The sequence below is a fragment of the Somniosus microcephalus genome, chromosome 18 (genome assembly GCF_052327205.1).
Source record: "Somniosus microcephalus isolate GS21.2 chromosome 18, FLI_Smic_1.0, whole genome shotgun sequence".
Lineage (NCBI taxonomy): Eukaryota > Metazoa > Chordata > Chondrichthyes > Squaliformes > Somniosidae > Somniosus > Somniosus microcephalus.
Genome location: NC_141004.1, coordinates 46226283 through 46249887, shown reverse-complemented (window position 1 = coordinate 46249887; position 23605 = coordinate 46226283). Strand labels below are relative to the sequence as shown.

The following is a 23605-nucleotide window of genomic DNA, read 5'->3' as shown; positions in this document are numbered from 1 at the left end:
TTTAAAAATATCCCAGTTGATGCATATTCATTAAAAAAGTACAATAAGGTCAGAAACTTAAAGAGATTGCAACTGATCGGAATGATAACCCTCTTTTTTTTTGCAGAATAAACAAAGGGAACATTTGGGAACTAACTTCGAATTCAATATTGGTGAACCAACCTATCGAGAAATAATCGCATGTGTGTTGAAGAAGGAGCTGTCGCTCCTCCCACAGCGATCAATCATCCAGCTTCAGCCCCCGACGCCAGCCAATAAGGGAAACGTGTGTTTGCCCTGAGCTACAATAGGTAGATGCGGTGGCAGCGAGAGCGGAGTGAAGTTTGCAGAGACCTGCATCCACACACGTGTGTTGCTGAAACTGACATCTGCACAGACCCGCCAAGCGCTTTCATTCAGATCTCAGGAGAATGCTCTTGCCCTGGTTGCTGCTCACCCTCGCTGCCTTTGGGTATGTCTGCTCGAGCCCAGCGCCAACGAGTCCTTCCTGCCCAGCTCTGTGCCACTGTGAAGAGGATGGCATTCTGCTGTGGGTCGATTGCTCAGAACTCGGGCTTGCAACGATGCCGGAAGACTTAAGCCCCCTGACGTCTTACCTGTAAGTGCATGTAATATTGCAATCTTCATTCAATCGATTCATTTAAAGTTTCATCCCCCCCCCCACACCCCATGCATACTCTTGCGGAGAATGTTACAGAACCAACGACTTTCGGGGGGAAATCAGTGTTTAAACTTGCGAAGTTGACTGCCGTCAATTGGGAGAGGATGCTGCGATTTGAATTAACAGCCATCCCTTCAGCCGCATATCATTCCTTGTAGCAAGCTGCAGCCCAGAGAATGGGCGACCGCACTGTTCCGTTAATATGACAGGAACAGAATGATGTCGTGGACTGTGATGATGGTGTCTGTGCGAACTAATGTAAAACTATAACACGGTGGAATGCACTGTCTGAAAGGGCAGTGCAAGCAGATTCAATCGTAACTTTAAAGGGGAATTTGATATATACTTGTAAAGGGAAAAAATGCAGGGCTGTGGGGAAAGAGCAGGGGAGTGGGACTAATTGGATCGCTCTTTCAAAGAGCCAGTACAGGCACGATGGGCCGAATGGGCTCCTCCTGTGCTGTATGATTTAATGATTTTTTTTTTCAGTTACCCTACAAAATGGATCGTGTCTTGGAAATAGGAAATATTATATATTGCAAACAACTCAGAGTTTGCTTCTGCTTGTACTTAGATCCGAACCATTGTACCAGGGGCATTAGCAAACGAATAGCTTTAGTAGTCATCTCATATAATCCGAAGGAATTTTCGGTGTACATATCTGCCTTGGACTGTTTGTGTTCATTGAGGCCAGTATTGAATATCTGGACTTCATAATGGAGATTGCTTACTTGACTGAAGCTATTGAGATGTTGGTCAATAACAGCGATGGAGTAAGATATGTAAATCAGATATCAGATAAATTATGTTTTTTTTCTGGAACGGAGTGAATAAGAAGTTATTGATTCCACTCCGGTATATTGTGGCTCACAGCTGCCAGAATGCGCGCTCGATTTGCTGGGGGCTTTGCTTAACCCTTGCTGGGATGTGATAGACTGAGGGACCCACTGTAACGGTACAAGAGACTAACATTACACTTGTATCCGTTTGCTGTCACAAAACAGATTACTGTTGCAGTAAAACTGCGCGTTACTGGTTTGATTGTCACGAAGGCAGACGTGTGTCCTGTGCCAAAAACATAGTTTCCCAAAAAAGTAATTACTCGCTTCCGTCGGTTGGTTAAAAGGGAAAGGAGGATAATTTCCGCCCTGTGCTTAGAATTTTAAATAGCTGAAACTTTATATGAAAGACAAACAGGCTGCAACAACATACTGACATGCTCAGAAATACACCGGCACATCAAAAAGCTTTTAGAAATTGCCTTTAATGCTGCACCTGCCAGGAATATTAATCCGGCTCTTTGCATTACTTATAAGCAGTGGTCGAAATCCCAAAGCATATTGAGAAGCGTAACATTACACCCTTCCAATCGCAGAGTGCGGCTGCCTTCTCGTTGTGGGGCAATAGGCTGTTGTTTTCGTTAATGTTTAAATCACGATGGGCATTTTTGCACAATAAACATTTTCGTAAACTGACCACAAGACGATTATTAATTGTACTCCAAACACGCCCGTGTCCGCATTGTATCTGATATGAGTAAATCTATATCTCCTTGAACTCGAAGCCTAATGATTTTACAGTCAGGCTGGTCTCCAAGGAGTCGACTCCGACTCGGGTGTTCGGTCTGAGGCAGCAGAGGTCCGAAGTGAATACTGGCCGCCCGGGGCCGGCGTTAGTTGGTCATTGCGAGCAAGTCGCGCCTCCTCGCAGATAGTCTTCAAGGTGCAGTTCACCCTAACCGCGTTTGCTATTTTACAGCAGGTTGATCAAAGATATAGAACACGCCGACTAAATTAAAGCGAGTAAAGATTAACAAATGGAAAGGCCAGACAGGACATCACCTGCCAGGGGAGAGATTGCAATAGATCTCGGGTTCGGAAGTATAGCAGGAAGCAGAGTTAATTATCACACGAATGTTAACTCTCTCAGACTCAGTATAGATACTTGGATGAATTTTGTATTTTCGTGCAGCATGAAATATTCTAAATGTAAACCCATTTCTTGAACAGTGTATCATTGTACACTAGAGAAATTCTCACCGGAAACCATACAGTTAAACGTGAGCATTAAGTTTTCAAGTAATCACACAGATGTGTCATTTCTTAATAGTTGTAATAGACCGAATACATAAAACATGGCTTAGATTCTCTATAAATATATTAAGACTGACTTACGGATCTATAACTTTCTCACTCATACGTACACATTTTACACGACGATTTTAGAAGCGTGTTCACGCTGATTTCTATATTAAATAAACATTTACTGCTTTTTTTTTGCACGGAAGAGAAGAAATCAGCCCGGGGGCGACAAAAGGCTGGACGTTTGCCTAGGAAGATCAGTGAAAATGTATAGCTGTAATTTACATTTGAGAATTCCCTTTGAAATCACTGGAAATGTACAGACATCAGTGAAAATGTCTTTGGTACCACACGCACATCATATCAATCAATGGCTTCGGCTCCAGGCACTGGCAGAGTCGAGCTCACCTGTGTCTGTCAGTGCACTTTTCTAGACAGTGTCCAACACCTGCATTTTGAGTTTATAAATATTATTATTTTAAAAATCGAAGTCAGAACTTCTAAACGTCGCAAGGATATTGAGTAGCCTCGATTTCCAATATAATTCTTCAAATTTAAACCTTTTATTAGACTGATTTGTTTCAAAATGCACATTTTCAAAGCGTTACAGAGCTCACTTTGCAATGATAGAGGCGCCTGCTTCATTCAATACTTTATTCTAAAACACAGAAACTTAAAAACACTATTGAACGGTATTGTTATAAGGTGTGTTTCACTTGTCTTAGAATTAGATGTTATAGTTCCTCAGAACTGCGGTAACAACCCCCCCCCCCCACACACACACACACACACCCCCGCCCCCCCCCCCCACACACACACACACACACAGACACAGACACCCCCCCCCACACCCCCCCCACACACACACACACACACACACACACACACAGACAACCCCCCCACACCCCCCCCCACACACACCCCCCCACACACACACACACACACACCCCCCCCCACACACACACACACACAGACAACCCCCCCACCCCCCCCCCACACCCCCCCCCCACACACACACACACACAGACACAGACAACCCCCCCACACCCCCCCCCACACACACCCCCCCCACACACACACACACAGACAACCCCCCCACACCCCCCCCCACACACACCCCCCCCACACACACACACACACACACACACCCCCCGCCCCCCCACACACACACACACACCCCCCTGCCCCCCCCCACACCCCCCCTGCCCTCCCACACCCCCCCACACACACACACACCCCCCCCACACACACACACACACACACACACACAGACGCCCTGCTAAAGTAGTTAGTAGGTGCTGATGTAATAACGTGTGCAGTGTTACAAGTACCTCTCAACTCATTAACAACTGTTCACTTGAGTTGAGCTATGCACCGGTAACATACTTTAACTAACACTGATTTAAAATGCATAAACTGAAATTATCAAATAAATCATATCAGCCTGTCACACTTTCAGTACAAATGTCATAAATGTGTATTATCAACTAGAGTGTGTAATCTTTCTGAATATTCCCAGACAGGCTATTACATAATAGGTACTATATACAGTTTGTATTGATGTGAAGTAGTCCTGGGTTTGCAATGGTGCAAATTATGTGGTGTAATTGGGGGACCAGGTTGTCTGGATCTGATTTAATAAGGGAGGAGGTAGTCTCCCACTGCTTCAGTTTCACACCTGTTACAATGTGACTACAGACAGGTGTAAAGCAATCATTAAAATGTTAATTGAATCTTTAGGTACAAAGTTCTTCTTCTTGTTCCCTTTGGGGAACAGTGTGAAATAGTGGAAGGATTCGCTGGCTGTATTAACAGTCTGATTGGCCATAACCATCTTTATACCAGCCAATAGGGTGATTAGTCCTATATGGCGGGAGGGTTTTATGGGCTCCCATAACCCATACAATGGGTGGGTGGGGGTGTGGTCACACCCACCAGATGCAAGTATCCTGCTGGATGTCAACGCCAGAGCTCCAACTCCATTCGCTGGGACTGTCTGGAGTGGGTTTTGAACACCTGCACCTTCTGGCCCAGAGACGGGAATGTGCCAAAGGCTCACTCCCCAGGAAAACAAGTTTAAAATCTTTTTAATGTTAACAGAGGGCTGACAAGACAATTTTGCACTGCTAACATTAGCATTGGGACGGTAATCAGCATGTATCTGCAGAAATCTGTTTTCCTTGGCCAGGCAATAAGCTACAACTGTCAGCAAAAGTTGTACTGTCGGCCCCATGTTGCTCTCAACAGGTAACAATGCCCACAGTTACACTGAATATTTGATCACACTGAATACTTCTGGCATGCACCAAACATGTGTGCAGAACATGCCCAAGAATTTGTGCTGCGATTGTTTTTTGCAAGTCAGACCTCTTTGATGATGTTGTCTTTGATGTTTCAAAAGTTTATGCATTGCATAAAAAGTTAGTCTCAGTTACATTCTTTGCATTTCATTTACAATTTAGAAGATAACTCCAAATGGTAAAATATATTTTAGATTATGGATTGCGATAGATAAATGTTTGGATTTGCTGTGAATCTAGGATAAGAATATGGTTTGGCTCAGCATCAGAACCTCCTTTCATTATTGTGACTGCAACTGGCGCAGACACGATGGGTCGAATGGCCTCCTTCTGTGCTGTAATTTTCTATGATTCTAAATTCCTATGAACACAGGCTTGGAAAATGCATGCTAAACAAAAAGTAGCATAATTTTGATAATGAGCTCAAAGGTGTGCCTTTATATAGGTGCTAGCAACCTGTTATCAAGTTTAGCACTTCACCATGTGCTAAACATGTCTTCTCTCTCTCTTAGGCAGCCCCTCGGAACCGAGGATGACTTGCTTCCACATTAAAAATGAGTTCTCAGGTGACTGATTAGCCCAATGCGGGACCTGCAGTCTCTGTCACAGGTGGGGCAGATGGTGGCTGAAGGGGCGGGTGGGTGGGGTGCTTGGGTTGACGTGCGCTCCTTGCGCTGCCTGCGCTTGGCTTCCGCTTGCTCCCAGCGAAGAGACTCGAGGTGTTTGGCACCTTCCCGGATGCTTCTCCTCCACTTTGTGCAGTCTTGGGCCAGGGATTCCCAGGTGTCGGTGGGGATGTTACACTTTTTCAAGGAGGCTTTGCGGGTGTCCTTGAAGCGTTTCCTCTGCCCACCTGGAGCTCTCTTGCCGTGCCGGAGCTCCGAGTAGAGCGCTTGTTTTGGGAGTCTCGTATTGGGCATGCGGACAATGTGACCCATCGGAGCTGATTGAGCGTGGTCAAAGCTTCGATGCTGGGGATGTTGGCCTGAGCAAGAACACATTGTGCACCTATCCTGCCAATGGATTTGCAGGATCTTGCGGAGGCAGCATTGGTGGTACCTCTCTGGTGCTTTGAGGTGCCTGCTGTACATGGTCCATGTCTCTGAGGCATACAGCAGGGTGGGTATCACTGCTGCTCTGTAGACCATGAGCTTAGTGCCGGGTTTGAGGTCCTGGTCTTCAAACACTCTCTTCCTCAGGTGACCGAAGGCTGCACTGACACACCGAAGGCGGTGTTGGACGTCAGCGTCGATGTCTGCCCTTGTTGACAGTAGGCTTCTGAGATATGGAAAGTGGTCCACATTGTCCAAGGCCTTGTCGACATGCAAGCCATGACCCTGACCAACGGTTCCACCACAGACCCAATTCATGTACGAACCGGGGTCAAGCAAGGCTGTGTCATTGCACCAACGCTCTTCTCGATCTTCCTTGCTGCAATGCTCCATCTCACCCTCAGTAAGCTCCCCACTGGAGTGGAGCTAATTTACAGAACAAATGGGAAACTGTTCAACCTCCGTCGCCTCCAGTCCAGATCCAAGGTCGTCCAATCCTCTGTCGTCAAATTACAGTATGCATACGACGCTTGCATCTGCGCTCACTCGGAGGTCGAACTCCAAACCATCGTCAACACCATCACCGAAGCGTACGAGAGCATGGGCCTTACACTAAACATCTGTAAGACAAAGGTCCTCTACCAACCTGCCCCCGCCATACAGTACTGCCCGCCGATTATCAGAATCCATGACAAGGCTAAACATGTGCTGATGTGTTAATAACCTGTAATAAATATACACCATATCATTCACAATCTAAGCCTTCACTTACACTGCCAAGTTTGCACTAGAATGAAGCAGGTGCAGACTCTACTCTGGAAAAAAAAATTGGCAGTGTAAACTCTGCAGTTTGATATTGTATATAAACGCTCATCTTTTCGGCTACAAACTCAATCTATTTCATCTGTCCTAAGGCAATAAGGGAGATTGGTCTGGTTATTTGATGTCCTTACACAGGCATCCTTGTTCTGTAGCTGTTTAACTTGATTTAAAGGGTTCAAGGTCTGTACTAGTGTAAATTCTCGAGAATAATGTAGGAACAAGGTGGTGCATTATGTTGGAGCAGCATCGTGCTCAGATTTGATTCTCCATTCTGCTGAGTTGATGCTCTCTGTTGTCTTGCCGAGGGAGGGGAAATTGAAGGAAGCGTAATCTCTGGGCTGCTGTGTGCCCCTCTGAGCAATCTGCTGAAGTGCTGGACTAGGAACAGGTTGCCCACCTGCTCTTTTAGGTATTGCTGACACATGGCACACAGGGGCTGGAGAGTTCCTCACAGTGAAAAATATAGGAATAAGTATAGATAAATCCACACGCTAACCTACTCCATCATCCAAGTTTTAGGATCCAATCTGACCAATTTTTCACTTAATTCAACTCAAACCTTAATGCCTCCGCTCTTTGCTGAATCATAAATTGATCCAATTCTCGTTGAATGGTTTAACCGAATCAGTATTTAATGCACTAGGTGGCAGTCTATTCCATATCGCAGTTACTCAAAGTGTGAAGCATTTGTTTGTAATTATATACTGTAATTTGTTTATAATTATAATTTACATCTTCTGGTTCACCTGTTTGGTTTTGCACAGATTATTTCTTTACTTCTAATTTATTGATTCCTCTCATTATTTCATGATTTTACTATTTAAGCATAATTTGGAACATGCTTCCTGCAATCTATTTTTTTCCAATGATAATCGATTTAGCTTCCTTAACTCTTGTTAGCTCAGTGATTAAACATTTGGAATGCTTCATGTTGTCCTCTTATACCTCCATATTTTGGAAAAGTATAATAGACAGAATGTTTCATGTGTGGTCTCTAAACTGATAATTATAGATTATCAGTCTCATTTCCTTGATGTTATTGTGCCGTGTATTTACTTATACACCCCAATATTTTTTTGGTTTTGCAAAAGACACACTATGTTGTGACAACACATTCCGTGTTTACATAAATATTACACTCAGAGCTTTATCACAACCCACCATATTAAATGGCGTACTCTTCATTAAAAATGATATTTACTTTTCTTAGTATCAATATGTGTCACTTTACATTTTTCAGTGATATATCCCATTTGCAGTTCATCTTTTATTTGCTAAATCACCGTACTTATTTTTAGAATTGGGCCTCTTTTCTCTGAATCCCCCACTTTCCCACACACCTTGGCATCAAATCCTTACTTGAATATTTTACTTTTAATCATTTTATCAGGACTCTCCATAAATGTTGGGAACAGCATTGACTTCAGAACTGCAACCAAGTGCAGCTTATGGCGTCATTCAGGGTAAAACTATAAACCCACGATTAGGTTAATCTCAGAATCTGCATTTTATATTAAAAGTTGCAATAAAATTTATTTAGGAGATACTCCACAGCTTTTGGGAGCCATGCAAACAAGCATTATAAAGGAAACCTGTTATATAAGGGTGGGTTTTATATGGATTTTCCATTAGTAAGGGAGTTTTGAGAATACGCTATTAAGGGGATTAACAGGAATATGAAAATATAAAGTATGGAATAAGAAACAATTTTCAGTTCAATGTCTGTTCCTTCCAAAGCTTGTATATAACCTGGGATCTATTCAACTCACTCAATGTCCTCGTACTTGAGGAAGATGGTGCCAACAATGAAGGGAGCACGAGTTCATGATAGATGAGTGCATTAATGACTATGCAGGCTGATACAGACATTGTCTACCACAAGCCTCACATAACCACATTCTTGGGGTGGGGCTTCTGCTGTTGATCCTTCTGATGTTGCCAATCCTTCCATCTCCTGCACTTTACCTCTACCCTGGCACGGCATTGTGGCGCACTCGTTCACTTACTTCAACACACTATTGCCGTCTGTCAGTGGCCAGGGTTTCCAAAGTGTCGACAACCATGGTGTACTGCTTCAAGTGAACCTTTACTGTGTCCTTGTAGCGCCTTTATTGTCCAACCTGCTTTCTTCACCCATCCACCAGTTCTCCATAAAGTACCTACATCAACAAGTGTACGTCGTCCATCCTAACAATATGTCCAACCCAACAGAGCTGAGCATTGATTATCATAGCCTCAATGTTGATGCTGTCAGCACAGTCAAATATTGCATTGTTAGTGATCTTGTCCTTCCACCTAATATGAAGTTAGGTGTGAAGGTGTCTTTGGTGAAACCTTTCCTGCTGTTAATGTGCCTTCTATAGAATGTCTATGTTTCACCTCTATACAGGGAATTGGTATGACCTTGTAAACCTCAGTTTAAGGCCAACCTCACTACTGCACTGACAGGATAGTGTACCAAAGGCCACACTTGGGGTTGAATTTTGCCGGCGATCAGAGTGCAGGTTTGGAGGTGGGTCCACTGTCAAAATCACAAAGATTGACAGCGGGTCGGTATCCCGCTGTAAACCCGCCTCCTTGTCAGTTTCCCAAGTGTTGGGTCTGTCATCCCTGAACAGACCCGACACCAAGCGGTGGGTCAGCCAATTTAGATTGTTAAAAGCTTATTAAAAGGTAGTTAAGATCCATTTTCCCATGTACTTACCATTTTGCCAGGTTTTCAACGAGGTTCCCGGAGCGCGGGGATTATGTCAGGTAAGTATGTCAGGTTCTCGATGACTGTGGATTGCTGTGAAAGCTGCAAAAGTGGTATAAAACCTACCATTTCACAGCTGTTCACTTCCCAATCTCAGAAACTTCAGCCTTCAACATTTAGAACCCACTTTTGAGCTTTATGCACTTTTGAAGTGTTTAGAATAATCTCTCTATCCACTGTCACCTCCTTGGAACAACCTATCTCAACATTAACAGAATACTTCTGTCATCTCAACCTCACCTGCCGTCTATTCCATCAGCATCAGTGTCCTTGAAAAAACCTCACCTTGGTCCTCAGAATCCCAACACGATCAGCCTCAACACCAGCATCACCAGGCACACCAGCAGCACTAACATCCACACCAACCTTCTCTGCAATCAACTGATGCTGCACTGGACACAGGGCATCATCACCCATGCACATTGCTGGCCGGAACGCAGTGATGGCCTCACCATGGCCACATTTACTTCACTTAACACTGTACACCCTGGCTGCCACATGATGCACCAGATTGGCACCACCCCACACCAGCACCAGAAAGCATCCCTAGAATGTCCAAGCCATTTTTTTCACACTCATCACCATTGGGGGGGCGGTGGGGGGGAGGGAGCATTATGTCTCACCAGTCACTGGAACGCCCTAAGACACTTTCAAAGGTGCACACAAATCTGTCCAAGAAGGCAAAGTGGTGACAATAAGGATTTCAATGCTTGACAACACATTAGCAGAACGTTTACACAAACATGGGCTAAAACATCCAAATGCCTACCCTTGTATGTTGTTACTTGGTATGATTGGACTAGGATGAGGGTGAATGTGAGAGGTGGCTAGTGAGATGGGGAAGTGATAATGTAGATGGAGAGGGATGGGTGGAGGCGCAAGGTAAGTTGGTGTGAGTAAGGATGTGCAGGTGTAGGGTAGGGAAGGCAGAGTGATGGGGATGTGATGAGTGGCACAGCAGGATGAGGTTGAGTGTGGCTTTGCAGTAATGTTTAGTGATCTACTGAGATCATTGAAAGGTTTGCGCCACTGCAGCCTGGTCCTCCTGATGACATCCCTGCTTGTGTCCTCCTGTGCAATGTGTAACCAGGCTGTTTTGGTCTCCTGGGGAGGGCTCTTCCACCCATTGGAAGGGAAGAGAACCTCCCTATGTGCTGTGACTCCCTCCATAAGCATATAGAGGGTGCCATGGGAGAGCCTGGGCACAACCGTGCAACTTTGTGCAGTGCTTGTCAGTGTTTGCAGCACCTCAATGCAGCAGAACACTAACAACACAACAGTCAAAATGAATGTGGACATGGCCCGTTTAAGGAAACAGGCTGATGATGCATCATTAGATGATGTCATCAGACCCGCTTCCTTTTAATTGGCCGGGAACCTCGCAGGGCGGGCTTAACAAGGCCAATCAGGGCAAAATCACTTGGAGGAGGCGGGATGAAGACGGGAGCGGGGTTTCAGGCCACTGCCTACTCCGGTTGCACCGGACTCACCACGGCTGGCGAAATCGTGGCCTTGCTCTCTGTATGCCAGTCATCACTTCCTTGTTGATCCTTGCATCATCAGATAGTACACTTCCAAGATAGGTGAACTCCTTGACCGCATTTAATTCAGTTTCACCGATAGGGATTGATGGTCTTACACATGGTTTTCCAGGAGCTGATTGATACCTTGGCCAAAAAACTGCTGTCAAAATAATGGCGAAGCTAATGGCGCTCACTGTTATTTATGTGCAAATGCTACAGCAACTTCAGACGAGGGCAGATGCACGATTAAACACAGAAATCAAAAAGTTGCTGTTGGAGATGCGCTAGTCCGCCATTAACAAAAACAGCATCTTGCTGTCTGGCTCCCCATTCAAATGCATTGAGCAGCATGAAATTCCTGTACTTGTACAGTAAGTACGAAGTAAACTCGCCACAGAAAGTTAAGTAATTTTAAGCCTAAGTATCCTTTTAATGGAGTGGTAAGTGTTAATTACTACCAGTCAAGCTCTCTGATACTGGAAAATTAACTTTTACTAGTGTGGAGTCTCATTCATTCAGGTTCTAATTGTTTGAGATTTTTTTTTAATTTACGTTTTTTTTCAACTTTTTCTTTCTGTCTCTTTTTTCTCTCTCTCTTAATCCAATCTTTCTTTCCCTCTCTTTATTTCTCTTTCTGGGCCTGATTTGACATTGAATTTACCATTCTAACTTACACTTCCTTGTTCAGACCGTGTGCTGTTAATTTCACAGTCCTTCAGTCTGATTGGTTAAGGAGATGCACAGTTACTTACCCTGCTCACTCAGTTCCCAAATGCCCTGTAGAGGGCGCTGTGCTGTTTCCATCTCGCACTTCAAGCCATTTGCAGCGCAAAATATCATGGCGATTAAACGGGCAAGGTCTAGTCTAACTAACGGCGGATGCCATTAGTTGGCCTGACGCAGCAAATTTTAGGCCTGTTTAATACTTCAGTCTGTCTGAAAGAGCTCCAAGATGGGATGCATGCCAGAGTGTATCTTGATTGTACATTACCCTGATTGTTTTGAATGGAGAGAAGCAGGGGTGTGTACTGGGCCCTGGTCTATTCACACTCTTTTATGCAGCTATGCTGGATGCTGCAGCTATGGATCATCAGGTAGGAGCCGGGATCTGAATCCATACCACAGGGAATCTGCTCAATCCACCAAGACTGCAAGCATCAACTAAGGTCCCCAAACAAATTATACAAGAACTTTTGCATGCTGATGACTGCACATTCTGAAGATCTTCAGCTGATGATGGATAGACCTAATCTAGAGCCGTCTTTTGTCTCCACTAGTCCTATCACCATCTCGTCTCATTTTGAATACCTCTTAATGGCCTAGAAATTCGGTTTTGGCGCAGCGAGGGCTTTAGCGCCGGAAGTTAGTGCCGGCGCTAAGTCCCCCTGCGCGCGCCAAAAATTCAGCAGCGCCGCGCCCAAACGGCTGCCGGCGCTACTGAGGGGTCTCAGCGCCTCAAAACTGGCGCCACGTGCCGCATTGTGGCGCTATTCCGGCGCTGCGGCGCCCGCTGCGGTGCAGCAGGCTCGGGAAGTGCAGGCCTCCTCCTTCCGTTAAGGAGGAGCTGCCTGCACCCGGCCGCGGCCCGCGATAATCTTTTTAAAAATGAGCCCGGCACCTCGGACAAGTGCCGGGCTTGCTTCTGTTCCGGGGGGGGGGGGGGGGGGGAAGTCCGGGGAGGGAGCTGCGGCCAGGCAGCCGGCGGGAAAGCGGCCGGCCACCGCGGGGCCTTTAATGCGCCGGCGCAAAGTTCTGTAAGGCACCTCTGCCAGAACGTTGCTTGCGGCTGCCATGGGCGAGGCGGCCGCAACTCAATTTCCGAGTTCGGGCGGGTTACCATGGCAACCAGGACGCTGCGCACACCAATGACGTCATCGGTGCCGGCGCAGCGCTACCGGCCTAACGCCGATTTAGGGCCCCTGTCAATTTCTAAACTGGCCATAACTTCGGCGCTAGGCCCTCTAGCGCCTCAAAAGCGGCGCTAAGGCCAGTGAATTTCTAGGCCAATGTCTCTTCACTTCTTTTGTTCTCTCCCAGCCCTGCCTTTCAATCTATTTCATTTCCTTTCCAGTTTTGAAAAAGGGTTAGACCCGAAACATCGACTCTATTTTCTCTCCACGGATGTTGCCTGGCCTGCTGAGTTTTTCCAGCATTTTCCGTTGTTATTATGATGGGTAGATTTGCAGCTTCTGCTATCAGCTACGGGATTACTATTAATCTGAAGAAGACCGAAGTAATGTATCAACCAATGTCAGGAGTAGTTAACAGGAAGCTACACAGGAAGCCACACACCCAAAAAGATAAATCTGTGTGAAATGTCACCCTATTCACCAAAGGTAATTGATCAAACCTCCAGGATATCATTATAACCACCATAATAAAGAAATCGCACTGTTAGATTACCTCCTACGCATGCCATAAATTCTAATTATTCCCACACTGATATCCTGATATAGTTCGTGTATGCATGGATTTGAATCAGACCACTGTGCACAGTTATATTCCTGACCTTTGCAAAAGCATATCTATAGGCAAGTAAATAGATAATAATCTGGTTCAGGAAGCTAATTGTGGCCTCAATAAAGTATAACAGAATAATGAACACCAGCAAAATAACGGTGAGTTCTTATATATCCCCTTAACTTTCTCCATTCCATTTATTAAGTGAGGTAGTGAAATCTGCCTATAATGCTCTGATGGCTCTTAAATACACATTGAAAGACAAATCGATTTATTAAGAATCATGTTAGGGCATATCTACATGTTCTGTTACAGGTGGTCCTCGAAATGGGTTTTACCGTAAACAATTAAACAAACCTCAAAAATGTTTGTGGTCATTTAGGCAATTAACCTTGAGAGGTGGTAAATATTACAATCTGCCACTAGCAAGGACCTTTATAACTATATAATCTATTTGGTATATTAATAGATCAGGGATTATGGAAACTCGATGGCAATCAGAATTAGTTACAAACTACAAAATCAGTGAGATCAATACATTGACCAATGACTGCGCCACTTCGGATTAGCCGTTATGTGGAGTGCAGTGTATTCTAATCAGTTCTCCAGCAAATTTTGGTGTAAATGTGTCACTGGAGGATCGTGGGAGCTCAGCGGTCTAATTTATGACATTCATCACCATTATCACCGTTGCAGCGAATTTCGGGCCATTGTATGGAGTAGATCCTACATATCTTTTAAAATAACAACAGAAAATGCAGGAAAAACTCAGCAGGTCAGGCAACATCCGTGGAGAGAAATTTGAGTTGATGTTTCGGATTTCCAACATCTGCAGTATTTTACTATCCTACATATCTTTTACTTTGTTAGCCAGGGGAAAGGGAGAAGTTTTCCTAGCTTCTAGTTTTAGATAATTTTGTACTCATAGTTGAAGTTAAATAGCCTGCACCTGTGTTGTCCATTGCCTCTGGTCAACTCAGAGATTAAATAAACAATTGTTATTTATGTAGCACCTTTAACACAGATCAAGTCCTTTCTTAATATTTTTTGTGCTGAAAACAAATTCAGTTTGATGAGCCTTTCATCAATTAGAATCTTAAAAAATTGCAGAATCACCCTTACTCCTCTTCTGGGAAATCTCTCCAATGTCTCAATGCCCTTACAAAGGTTGGGTTCCTAAAGCTGCACCCAATATACTAAGTGTTGCCTCACCTATGAGTTTGTCAGGGTTGTACCGTACATAGCTTTACTATCATGATTATTTCGCTAGCCAAGCCAATAGATGTTTGGCTGTTGTTTCAGGGGCCTTTATGGTCGTGTTTTAAATGAACATAGAAAAAAACAACAAAAGAGAAATAGGTAAAGTACACAAGTTTGACTTTTTGTGAGACATGATGGGCTGGATTTTACTCACCGAGACGAGTTGGGGGTGGGACTGCTGCCTTCCGGGTTCTAGTCCCTCCCCCAGCGATGTCTGACAAACAAACGCTATTTTGCCCTGATTGGCCTTGTTAAGCCCGCCCTGCGGGCTTGCCAGCCAATTAAGGGAAAGCCAGTGTCAGATGATGTCAGTTGATGATGCTTCATTTGCTGATTTTCTTAAAGGTATATGCACCACACTTGTTTGACAGATGATTTGAAAGTGTTTAACAGTATTGAGGTGCTGTTCAAGCACTGACAATCACTGTCCAAAGGTGAGCCCTTGAACCCATGCTCTCGATGAGATGAGGCTACACAAACATTTCACAGCTTGTCACCTGCAGAAACATCGAAACACATTAAAAATTACTTTCAAAACATTTCCTTACCTCTAATACTAACCAGTGTCCCATTGCATCCTTCACATCCCTTCTGCAGCTGTCATCCAAATACCAACATAACAACAGACCCACAGCTCGCCTCACTTACCCTGGCGGGGTTCCCTGACATCAGGAAGCCCACAGCAGCAGTCAAAACATTGTAAAAAGCCTCTTAACTGCTGGTAGGAGTCGGGTCCCTGCGCAAATCAGGGACACGACTCCCGGGAAGATTGGCTGGAGGTGAGTTGGGAGCAGGTTTGGAGACTGCTCCCATTTTTGGGGATTTTCCCAGCAGTCCCGCCTCCAAACCCGCCTCCTCAGGGCTGGTAAAATCCAGCCCATACATGTTGCAGCAGTGATGGATGGGCTTACAGTGGAGCTAACCTCAACAAAGCCCTACTAGACTAAATGTGTTGATTTTGCCATGTCTTTCCTACTTTCTCCAAGGTGAACTACTCTGGGGCCAAAAATTATGCACAGCGTGGCCGCTCACAGTTGTAACGGTGTGACAGCACTTTAAATTACTAATGTTTCTTGTTTCTTTTCAAGGATCTTTCATAAGAAAGTCCATTTTAGTTTGGGAATTGGGGACACCAATGTAATCCCAAAAGAAGTAACTGATGTCTAACTATTTCTGTGTTTCTTACGGTGGCCTGGGGTGCTTAATAATGGTATTGCAGAGTCGATATTTCCTCTAGGCTGGAGCTGAGGTTGACGTCCCCCCACCGCCCCCAATGTAAGCAAATATTTTCATTCTGTTCATTGATCACTTTCAGCGTCTGTGCAAGAGATCTCTAAAACAGTGCTTTAGTTCAATTCCAGTTGTTACCAAAGCAAGCTTACCTGCAATGCTGCTGCAGACCTGTAAGAAACAGATGCAAGAGGTCATCAATGTCCTACGGGCATACAATTTTGAAAATCAGAACAGTTGTGTCAGTTGCTTCCAGGCGAATTATTATGCTCCGGAAACTCATTATTCCAACTTTAACTCACTGAAAGTTTCATCAAAGGTGTTTCGTTAAGTGCTTATAATAATGTATTAGGTTTGCATACTTAACAGCTTCCAATTGTAACTAAATCATGTAAAAACTTCAGGCAAAGTGCTGATGAGTATCACCCAAAAATAATTATTTTGTAATATGTCAGGACAACTTATAGGATTGAGAGCGGATTTATCACAAGCATTAAAAAGATAAATCCTAGGATTCAGAAGGCTCCCAAATCATTAGTTGCCTTTTATAAAACTCAAGTTCCACTTAAGTTCTTTAGTGCATTTATTTTACTTTCTTTAATTTTTGTGCTTCTTTACGTCTTTATTTATTTAGTTCCTTGATCCTTTTACATAATTACAGAGAATGTAAATCCCCTATTAAAGGTAAGTACAGATTCAATTTTAAAGAAATTAGGGAACACTAAATGGGTAGTAACTTTGGTCTTAAACAAAGATTCATTCATTTAAGTTATATTTGGCAAAACTGTGAAACTGTAATTATTGTCCTTCACTCCTTTATGAAGACATCATGAAAAGCTGACAGCTGCTTTCTTTTGCTGATACCTTGTGGCATTTTGATCCTGCTCCCATAATTACTGCAGTGTCTTATTTCACAGGTCTGACTGTTGATTTCAAGGCTTTTTTTTTAAGCATAAAAGTCTGAGTGCGAAGGACAGAAGCAAGGTGAAATAAGCAGTCTTTTAGCATTTCAAATAGATTTTCAGGCTAGGGATGCCTGTTTCTTAAGGATGAGGAATGGATGTTACCAATGAGAAAATAGGGCAAAGATTTAGTATACTCGGGGGTAGAGTTTCTGCTTTAGATAAAGTTGGGAAATTGTGCCCAAAATGCGCTTGATTTGAAGCATTGGTTAGTTGAAGTTTCCGCTAAAATTCATTTGCATAATAATAAACATAAAATCTTCCATGAACCAGCGCAATCAGGCAGCGTAATAGAATGCAATTGTTTCTTTTCTTTCTTTCCATTAAGAAGTATTCGTTGATGTATTGAAGAGTGGTAACCTGGTGCAGTTTTATTAATACAGCTGAAATGGGTTTATCACCAAAAATAAGCATTTTTAATAAGAGTATCCAGTCCACCACCTGTGAGCAACATGATTTAAAATCACTGAAAATTACTTAGAGAAAAAACTATACTGAACCATTTAATAGTTTCATTGGTGAACACTAGTCAGTTTCTTTGTAAATTAAATATTTTTATGAATGTGCCTGTGCGTCTAAGAAAATGAGCATAACAACAGTCGTCCCGAACCAGCAGAATCTTGCAATTTCGACCTGTGGGCACGGTCAGTTTTGTGAGTGGGGCCTGATTCGGGCAAATTGAATTTTGAACCAATGGAAAAGATCATGAGAAAGACAAGCTTAAGCAGTTTTGGGCGTAACTCACCAACATTTAAAATTCACCGATCTTTTGCGCTGGTTTGGCCGAGTGCACTGTAATCTGAGCGCAGAACTAGCGGAAACTCTACTCCTAGATCTTCAACCATTTTGTGTGTCACATGCATTTCTGGTGGGGGAATTGATGTGCATAGGAGGCTCCTATCTGAAATAGGCAGGAGTTTAACTTGAATATTTAAATGGCATCCCGATAACTTTCCCGATTTTTGTGCGTGCCTACTATTGAGTGATCTACCCGCCCATATAAAATGGGTACCTCGTGTTTACCAGGGTTGATAAACACTAAGCTGTATATGGAAGTTAATTTAATAACCCCAGCAAAAAGATTGTTTGTCAAATATTCAGGCGATTACTCTGCTGTTTTTCTTGTGGGTTCTTTTTCTCCCACTGTTGTCACTTAGGTGTTCGGGGGCATTTGTGGCAATTGTTGTGGCACCGTCATTTTTTCCCAATGGCTGCCGTAGTGAAACAAATTGTTTCCCCTTGGGAATTCCCAATACCTGTGCCTTTTAGACGAAGAAGAGGAGGAATGCCAGGAAGGTTAGGCTACACCAATGCCCCCACTCCAACAATATAGGAAGAGGGGCACATACCTCCATTGGTCAAAGGAACAATGCCTGTGGAGAGTGCCAGCTCTGTGAAGCTGTCAAACACTGACTTTCTCTGTTGTTTGATGAATTCTTGTATTCAAGACTCATCAAACCTCTTTTGTGAGCAGAAATTAGATGGTTGTTGCATCAGAGAATGCAGCAGCCATTCTGTCATCTCTGCTGGTGAGATGCGAGAGTCTCCGCATCCCCAACGGTTGAAGCCTGCAGGAAGAAACAAAAGTAAGTAAACATTTTCTATCACTTTCCACTCACCTCACATACTTACCTCTCCACACTTGCACCCATCACTTACCTTCACAGCGCACTTTTGCACCCCGCAGACCCACTGCTCGCCTCGGTGACCCTGGCGGGGTTTCCCAACGTCAGGAAGCCTGCGCCTCTATTGGAAAAATGGGGATAATCCTCTTAACTGCCTGTTAACTACCTGTTAACTGGCAGTTAAGTGGCCTCCAGGAGCTGGGACCCAGCGTGGGTCGGCTACCCGCCTTCTGGGAAGATGGCACGGAGGCGGGTTGGGGGCGGGATGGGCACCAGATTCTGCCATTTTCCCAGCCGTACTGCCTCCATACCTGCCTCCCCAGGGCTGGCAAGATCGCGCCCATAGTATCATTAATCCAAACAGCTGTACGTAGGTGTAGAAAGCTAGTTACTAATGCCCTGTTTGCTTGAGCACACAATTTCAGCCCCTTCCCCATGGGCAACAGACTGCAGTATGAGGAAGTGTGCAGAAGTGTGCAGTTTTACAGAGTGGCAGGATTCCCAGTCCAGGGGTTTATAGATTGTACCCATGTGGCCCTTTGCGCTGCCTCACACAATGTCATTACCTACATGAATAGGTAAGGATTTCACTTTCTGAATGTACAGCTGCCTCACAGCCTTCAGCAGCATGTTATACAACTCAATGCTTGCGTCCCAGGCACCTGTCACAATAACTTCATTTTAAGGCAACCAACCATCTCACCAATATTTGAACCAGAAGCCTTCAATCAAGTTGGGACTGTAGCCCTCAACAAAAAGTTAGCAATTAACACTGTTATCAATTCAAACAAAGGCAATATGATCAAGAGATTAATGAAACACAAATGAGAAAATTCCCAAATACCCAAATTTTAATTATGGTTAAATATGAAAACATAAACTCATTTTCAAAACATCTTCAAATTTTAAATATTAATAAATATAAAGGATGACTCTTAAAAAACTCAGAAGTGTACAAGCCAAAGGGCTAAGTACCATAATCAACAATAGTTTCTGATACTCCCTCTTTCATCCCCCTCCCCCAGCATGACTTCAACGTGCCAGTGACGTCATGGCAGTGAAACATTGCCGCAATAAGGGCATAATTGGATGTAAAATGCAGTTGTTGGAAGTTGGTGATAGTCACAAGGCACTTGGTGTACAGACCTGCTGCAGTAAAAGAAAACAGCTCCCACCCAAAAATGGCTCCAGTATAACTTTGGACACGTTCCTTATCTCCTTGAAATCTTTGAGGGATGGAGTCTTGCCAGCTGCAGTACGCTGATGGCATGTCCCATCAGTACACTGAAGTGATGTTCTAGCCAGTGACACTTGTTGCTGGATCCATCAGCCAAGCTTCATTCAGGAGAAAGCACAAACGAGATTGTCAATAAACACCTTTTTAGAAAGCCCTTGTCATCTCAGTACAAAATCATAACATTTCTCGCTGTAAAAGAAACATCTGCTTTATTGAAATCCAACAGTCAGAAGCAGAAAAAATATTGAGTTAGATATTGACTTTTAATAATTCTGGATTGTTCTTAAGGTGCATTAGGTGCAGGCCTGGACGGGTTTGAGATTTCTTTTGGCAACACTTGCGGATGAGTTACTTAATTCAATCTTCTGTAATGAAATCCTGCTAAACTGCTCATGATCAAAAGTTTTAAATGTATGATTTACTAAGAAATTTGCTTTCAAAACTGAAAGTTTTAATGAAGAATTTCCCCAAGGTGCTGATCTACAACAGTCCTTAGACAACCTGTCAGGATTTCACCCATGAATGGAAAACAATGTGAATGGCTCAGAAATTTAAAAAAGAAAGATTTGTGTAAACTAGAGGAAGGGCAAAATTTCATTTTGATATTATCATACTAACATTTTAATGTCTTCATTTGAAATTCCTCTGCTATTTTAGCAATGGCTAGTTAAACATTTAAGGCTTGAATTAAAATATCAGACAGAATGCATTAACAAGTTGATTATGATATCACATTGTGCACTTTCACCCCATAGGAGTTCAACCAATTCTAACTATCATTATTAAACGGATATAAATATCTGTACATTTATATCTGTCAATATATACCAGTAGATCTCACTTGGTGTTTCTCTTGGGTAGACCAGTCCCGGGAGTACAGATTTTGTTTACACCTGCTGCAGCCTAGTAGCAACAGCCATAATAGAGCAATTTTACCAAAACAATACATTGCATGACTGATTCAAAGTAAAAATATCACACACCTTACTGATACTGAAAGTTAAAGGCCTCGCAGATATAATGGCTGCAACGCTATTTACCTAACACTTTATGAAAGTTGTTTGAGATGCCAGTAATGTTGTTATTCTTTCCCTAAAACCTCATGTTCTCAGTTATTTACCATATAAAATTGTTTTTCCCTCTAAGTCTCACAGTAGGTTTGCACAACTTGTTTAAAAAGCAAGCACTTTATTTATTCCCCATGGTCTGGGCTTGGCTGGGTGACTGACGCCAACCGCAGTGTCCGAGGTCGCCACTAAAGCACTTCATAAACATCCTCTTTTGACTCCGGTCTAAATATCACAGCAACACAGAAAAACAAACTCATCCCAAACAACATAGTTAGCTCAGAATTTTTAGTTTATGGTTTAAACTGTATAGAAAGTGAAGAAAAAAAATCTTTTAGTTTTTTTTCCCCCTGTCACTCAGTTGTTATTTGTTATATTTCTGCCTGGTTTGTCTAGGTCTTGTTCCACAGGAGTAGGGTGAAAACTACAACTTTTATTTTTGTATCTCTCTCACACATACAACATTTCTCAATGAGCTATGTCTCTCCTGCCCGCTGCCTGGCTGTTACCGGACATGGGTTGTCCTGGTGAAACACACATATTCTAGTTCACCGGACCATGGTGAAAACTACAGCTCCCGCTATGCATCACTTACTCATCATTCTCTCCCTCACACACAATCGTCAGCAACTATTTACGTTAAGGATGCCATTTATGGCTATGCCCAGTACATGAGTGAAAAAGAAAAACACCAAAAAGTTTTGCGAAGGAATTATTTGATTAGTCAGTTTAGTGGCCCTGTACTTGCTGGTTCATGAATGGTAGCTTTGAAAATGAATCTGTTCAGCTTTCGTCTGGTTACTCGTTCCTCTGGCACTTTTTTTACTACTTTTTGATTCATTCACATTTTGTCTATTGAATGGTTGATCAGTAATTTAACATATAAATGATTATTTAGCCAACCATTATGTTTTTTTCGTATGGACGTGCAAAATGTTGGAGGTGTGACACCTCTGGAACATGTGATGGGGTTTATGTGTGCTAGGTGCATGGCGTTGTTCATAGGAACTCAAGAGAATGCCCTGTTTTACCAGGACAGGAGCGTTATGTCATGTAACACACACTTGGGCCGCGATTTTGTCAGCGCTCAGCGAGGCGGGTCAGAGGCACCACTGCTCATGATAAGTCAAGAATACATAATTTTATAAGAACAGGAATGTTATACGATGTAAAATGTTTACTATTTTTCTGCTAAATGTAGGTGTGGGTCTCTTTAAAACTACAGGGGCGATTTTCCCAGCCCTGGGGAGGTGGGACTGCCAGGAAAATGGCAGAATCTAGGAGCGGGTACCCATCCCGCCCCCAACTCGCCTCCGTGCCATCTTCCTAGGAGGCGGGTACCCGACCCAACAGGTAGATAACAGGCAGTTTTTTGGCTAATCCATATTTTGAGTGGGCTTCCCGATGGCTCCGAACCTCGCCAGGGTCATCGAGGCGAGCCGTGGGTCTGTGGGGGTCGGAGGGGCCGAAATGCCCGGTGTGCAGGTGAGTGATGAGTGCAAGTGTGGAGAGGTAAGTGTGTGAGGTGATTCTAAAGTGTTTTAATAAAATTACTTACCTTTGCTTCTTCCTCCAGACTTCATCCCTTTAGGCTGTGGAGCTGCCTCATCTCCACGGCAGAGATAACAAAATTCTCCGATGCAACAGTCATCTGATTTCTGCTCAGGAAAGATGTTTGGTGAGTCTTGAGTACAACGACTCACCAAAGAACAGAGATTGTCAGTGTTTGACAGCTTCTCAAAGCTGTCAAACGATAACAATTCATCTGTCAAAATTTTTTGACAGATGAAATGTCATACACTGACGTTCTCTGTCACCAGCTTTCCCTTTTTAAGCCCGCTGGGCGGGCTTAAAAAGGTCAATCAAGGGAAAATAGCGTGGGTTGGCCGGACATCGATGGAGGCGGGTCTAAAACCCGACAAGCAGCAGTCCTGCCTCCATCACGTCCCCATTAATAAAACACCCCCTACAAGTCTAATTGACGTTAGGTAAGAACTGGTAGATTGACACAGAAGTCAATAAAGTGCCATTGTTAAGTAACCACTTTACTGATGTCAGTTAAGAAACTGCAGAGATCTTGCCTCCAGTATTTTCTGTTCCTGCAGCGTATATTTTATATATTTTCAATAATGTTCTTGACTTTCTACCAGAACTTTCAGGAGTTTGAATCCCGGAGTTGTTTGGAACTCAAAGGCATTGAAATGACATAATGTGATATTAATATACAAGCGCCTAATAGGGCAAATTGTTTCTGGGTCTGAGCCCAGGCACATTGGATCATTTGAACACAGCGAGCGTCATAAAATCAGGCAGATCAGAGCGCGCACCAGTAAAGAAACTCGCCCAATTTTCCGATCTTCACTGCACCCAGATGATCCAGTGTCTGGTTGCAAACCCAGGAAAATCTTCCTAATGTTTTTGTGTAAAATTCCATTCTCCACTTTATTAGTGGCGGTGTTATCCCAAAATAGCTTAACACCTCTGACAAAATAGTAGAAAGAGAAATCTCATCTAAAAACGTGTTCAGTTGTGCTTATAGTGTCCCACGGCATCATTTCAGGGCCACAGTC

At 43.6% G+C, this 23605-nt stretch overlaps 1 protein-coding gene across 1 annotated transcript in view; it reads left to right on the top strand.

The window, feature by feature from the left end:
• The first annotated feature begins 290 nt into the window (after positions 1 to 290).
• lgr6 (leucine-rich repeat containing G protein-coupled receptor 6) overlaps positions 291 to 23605 on the top strand; it is a 263473-nt gene continuing 240158 nt past the window's right edge. The window contains exon 1 of the mRNA XM_086011410.1: positions 291 to 598. Within this exon, the coding sequence (XP_085867536.1) occupies positions 411 to 598 (188 nt within the window). The 5' untranslated portion in view covers positions 291 to 410. The remainder of the gene's footprint in view (positions 599 to 23605) is intronic.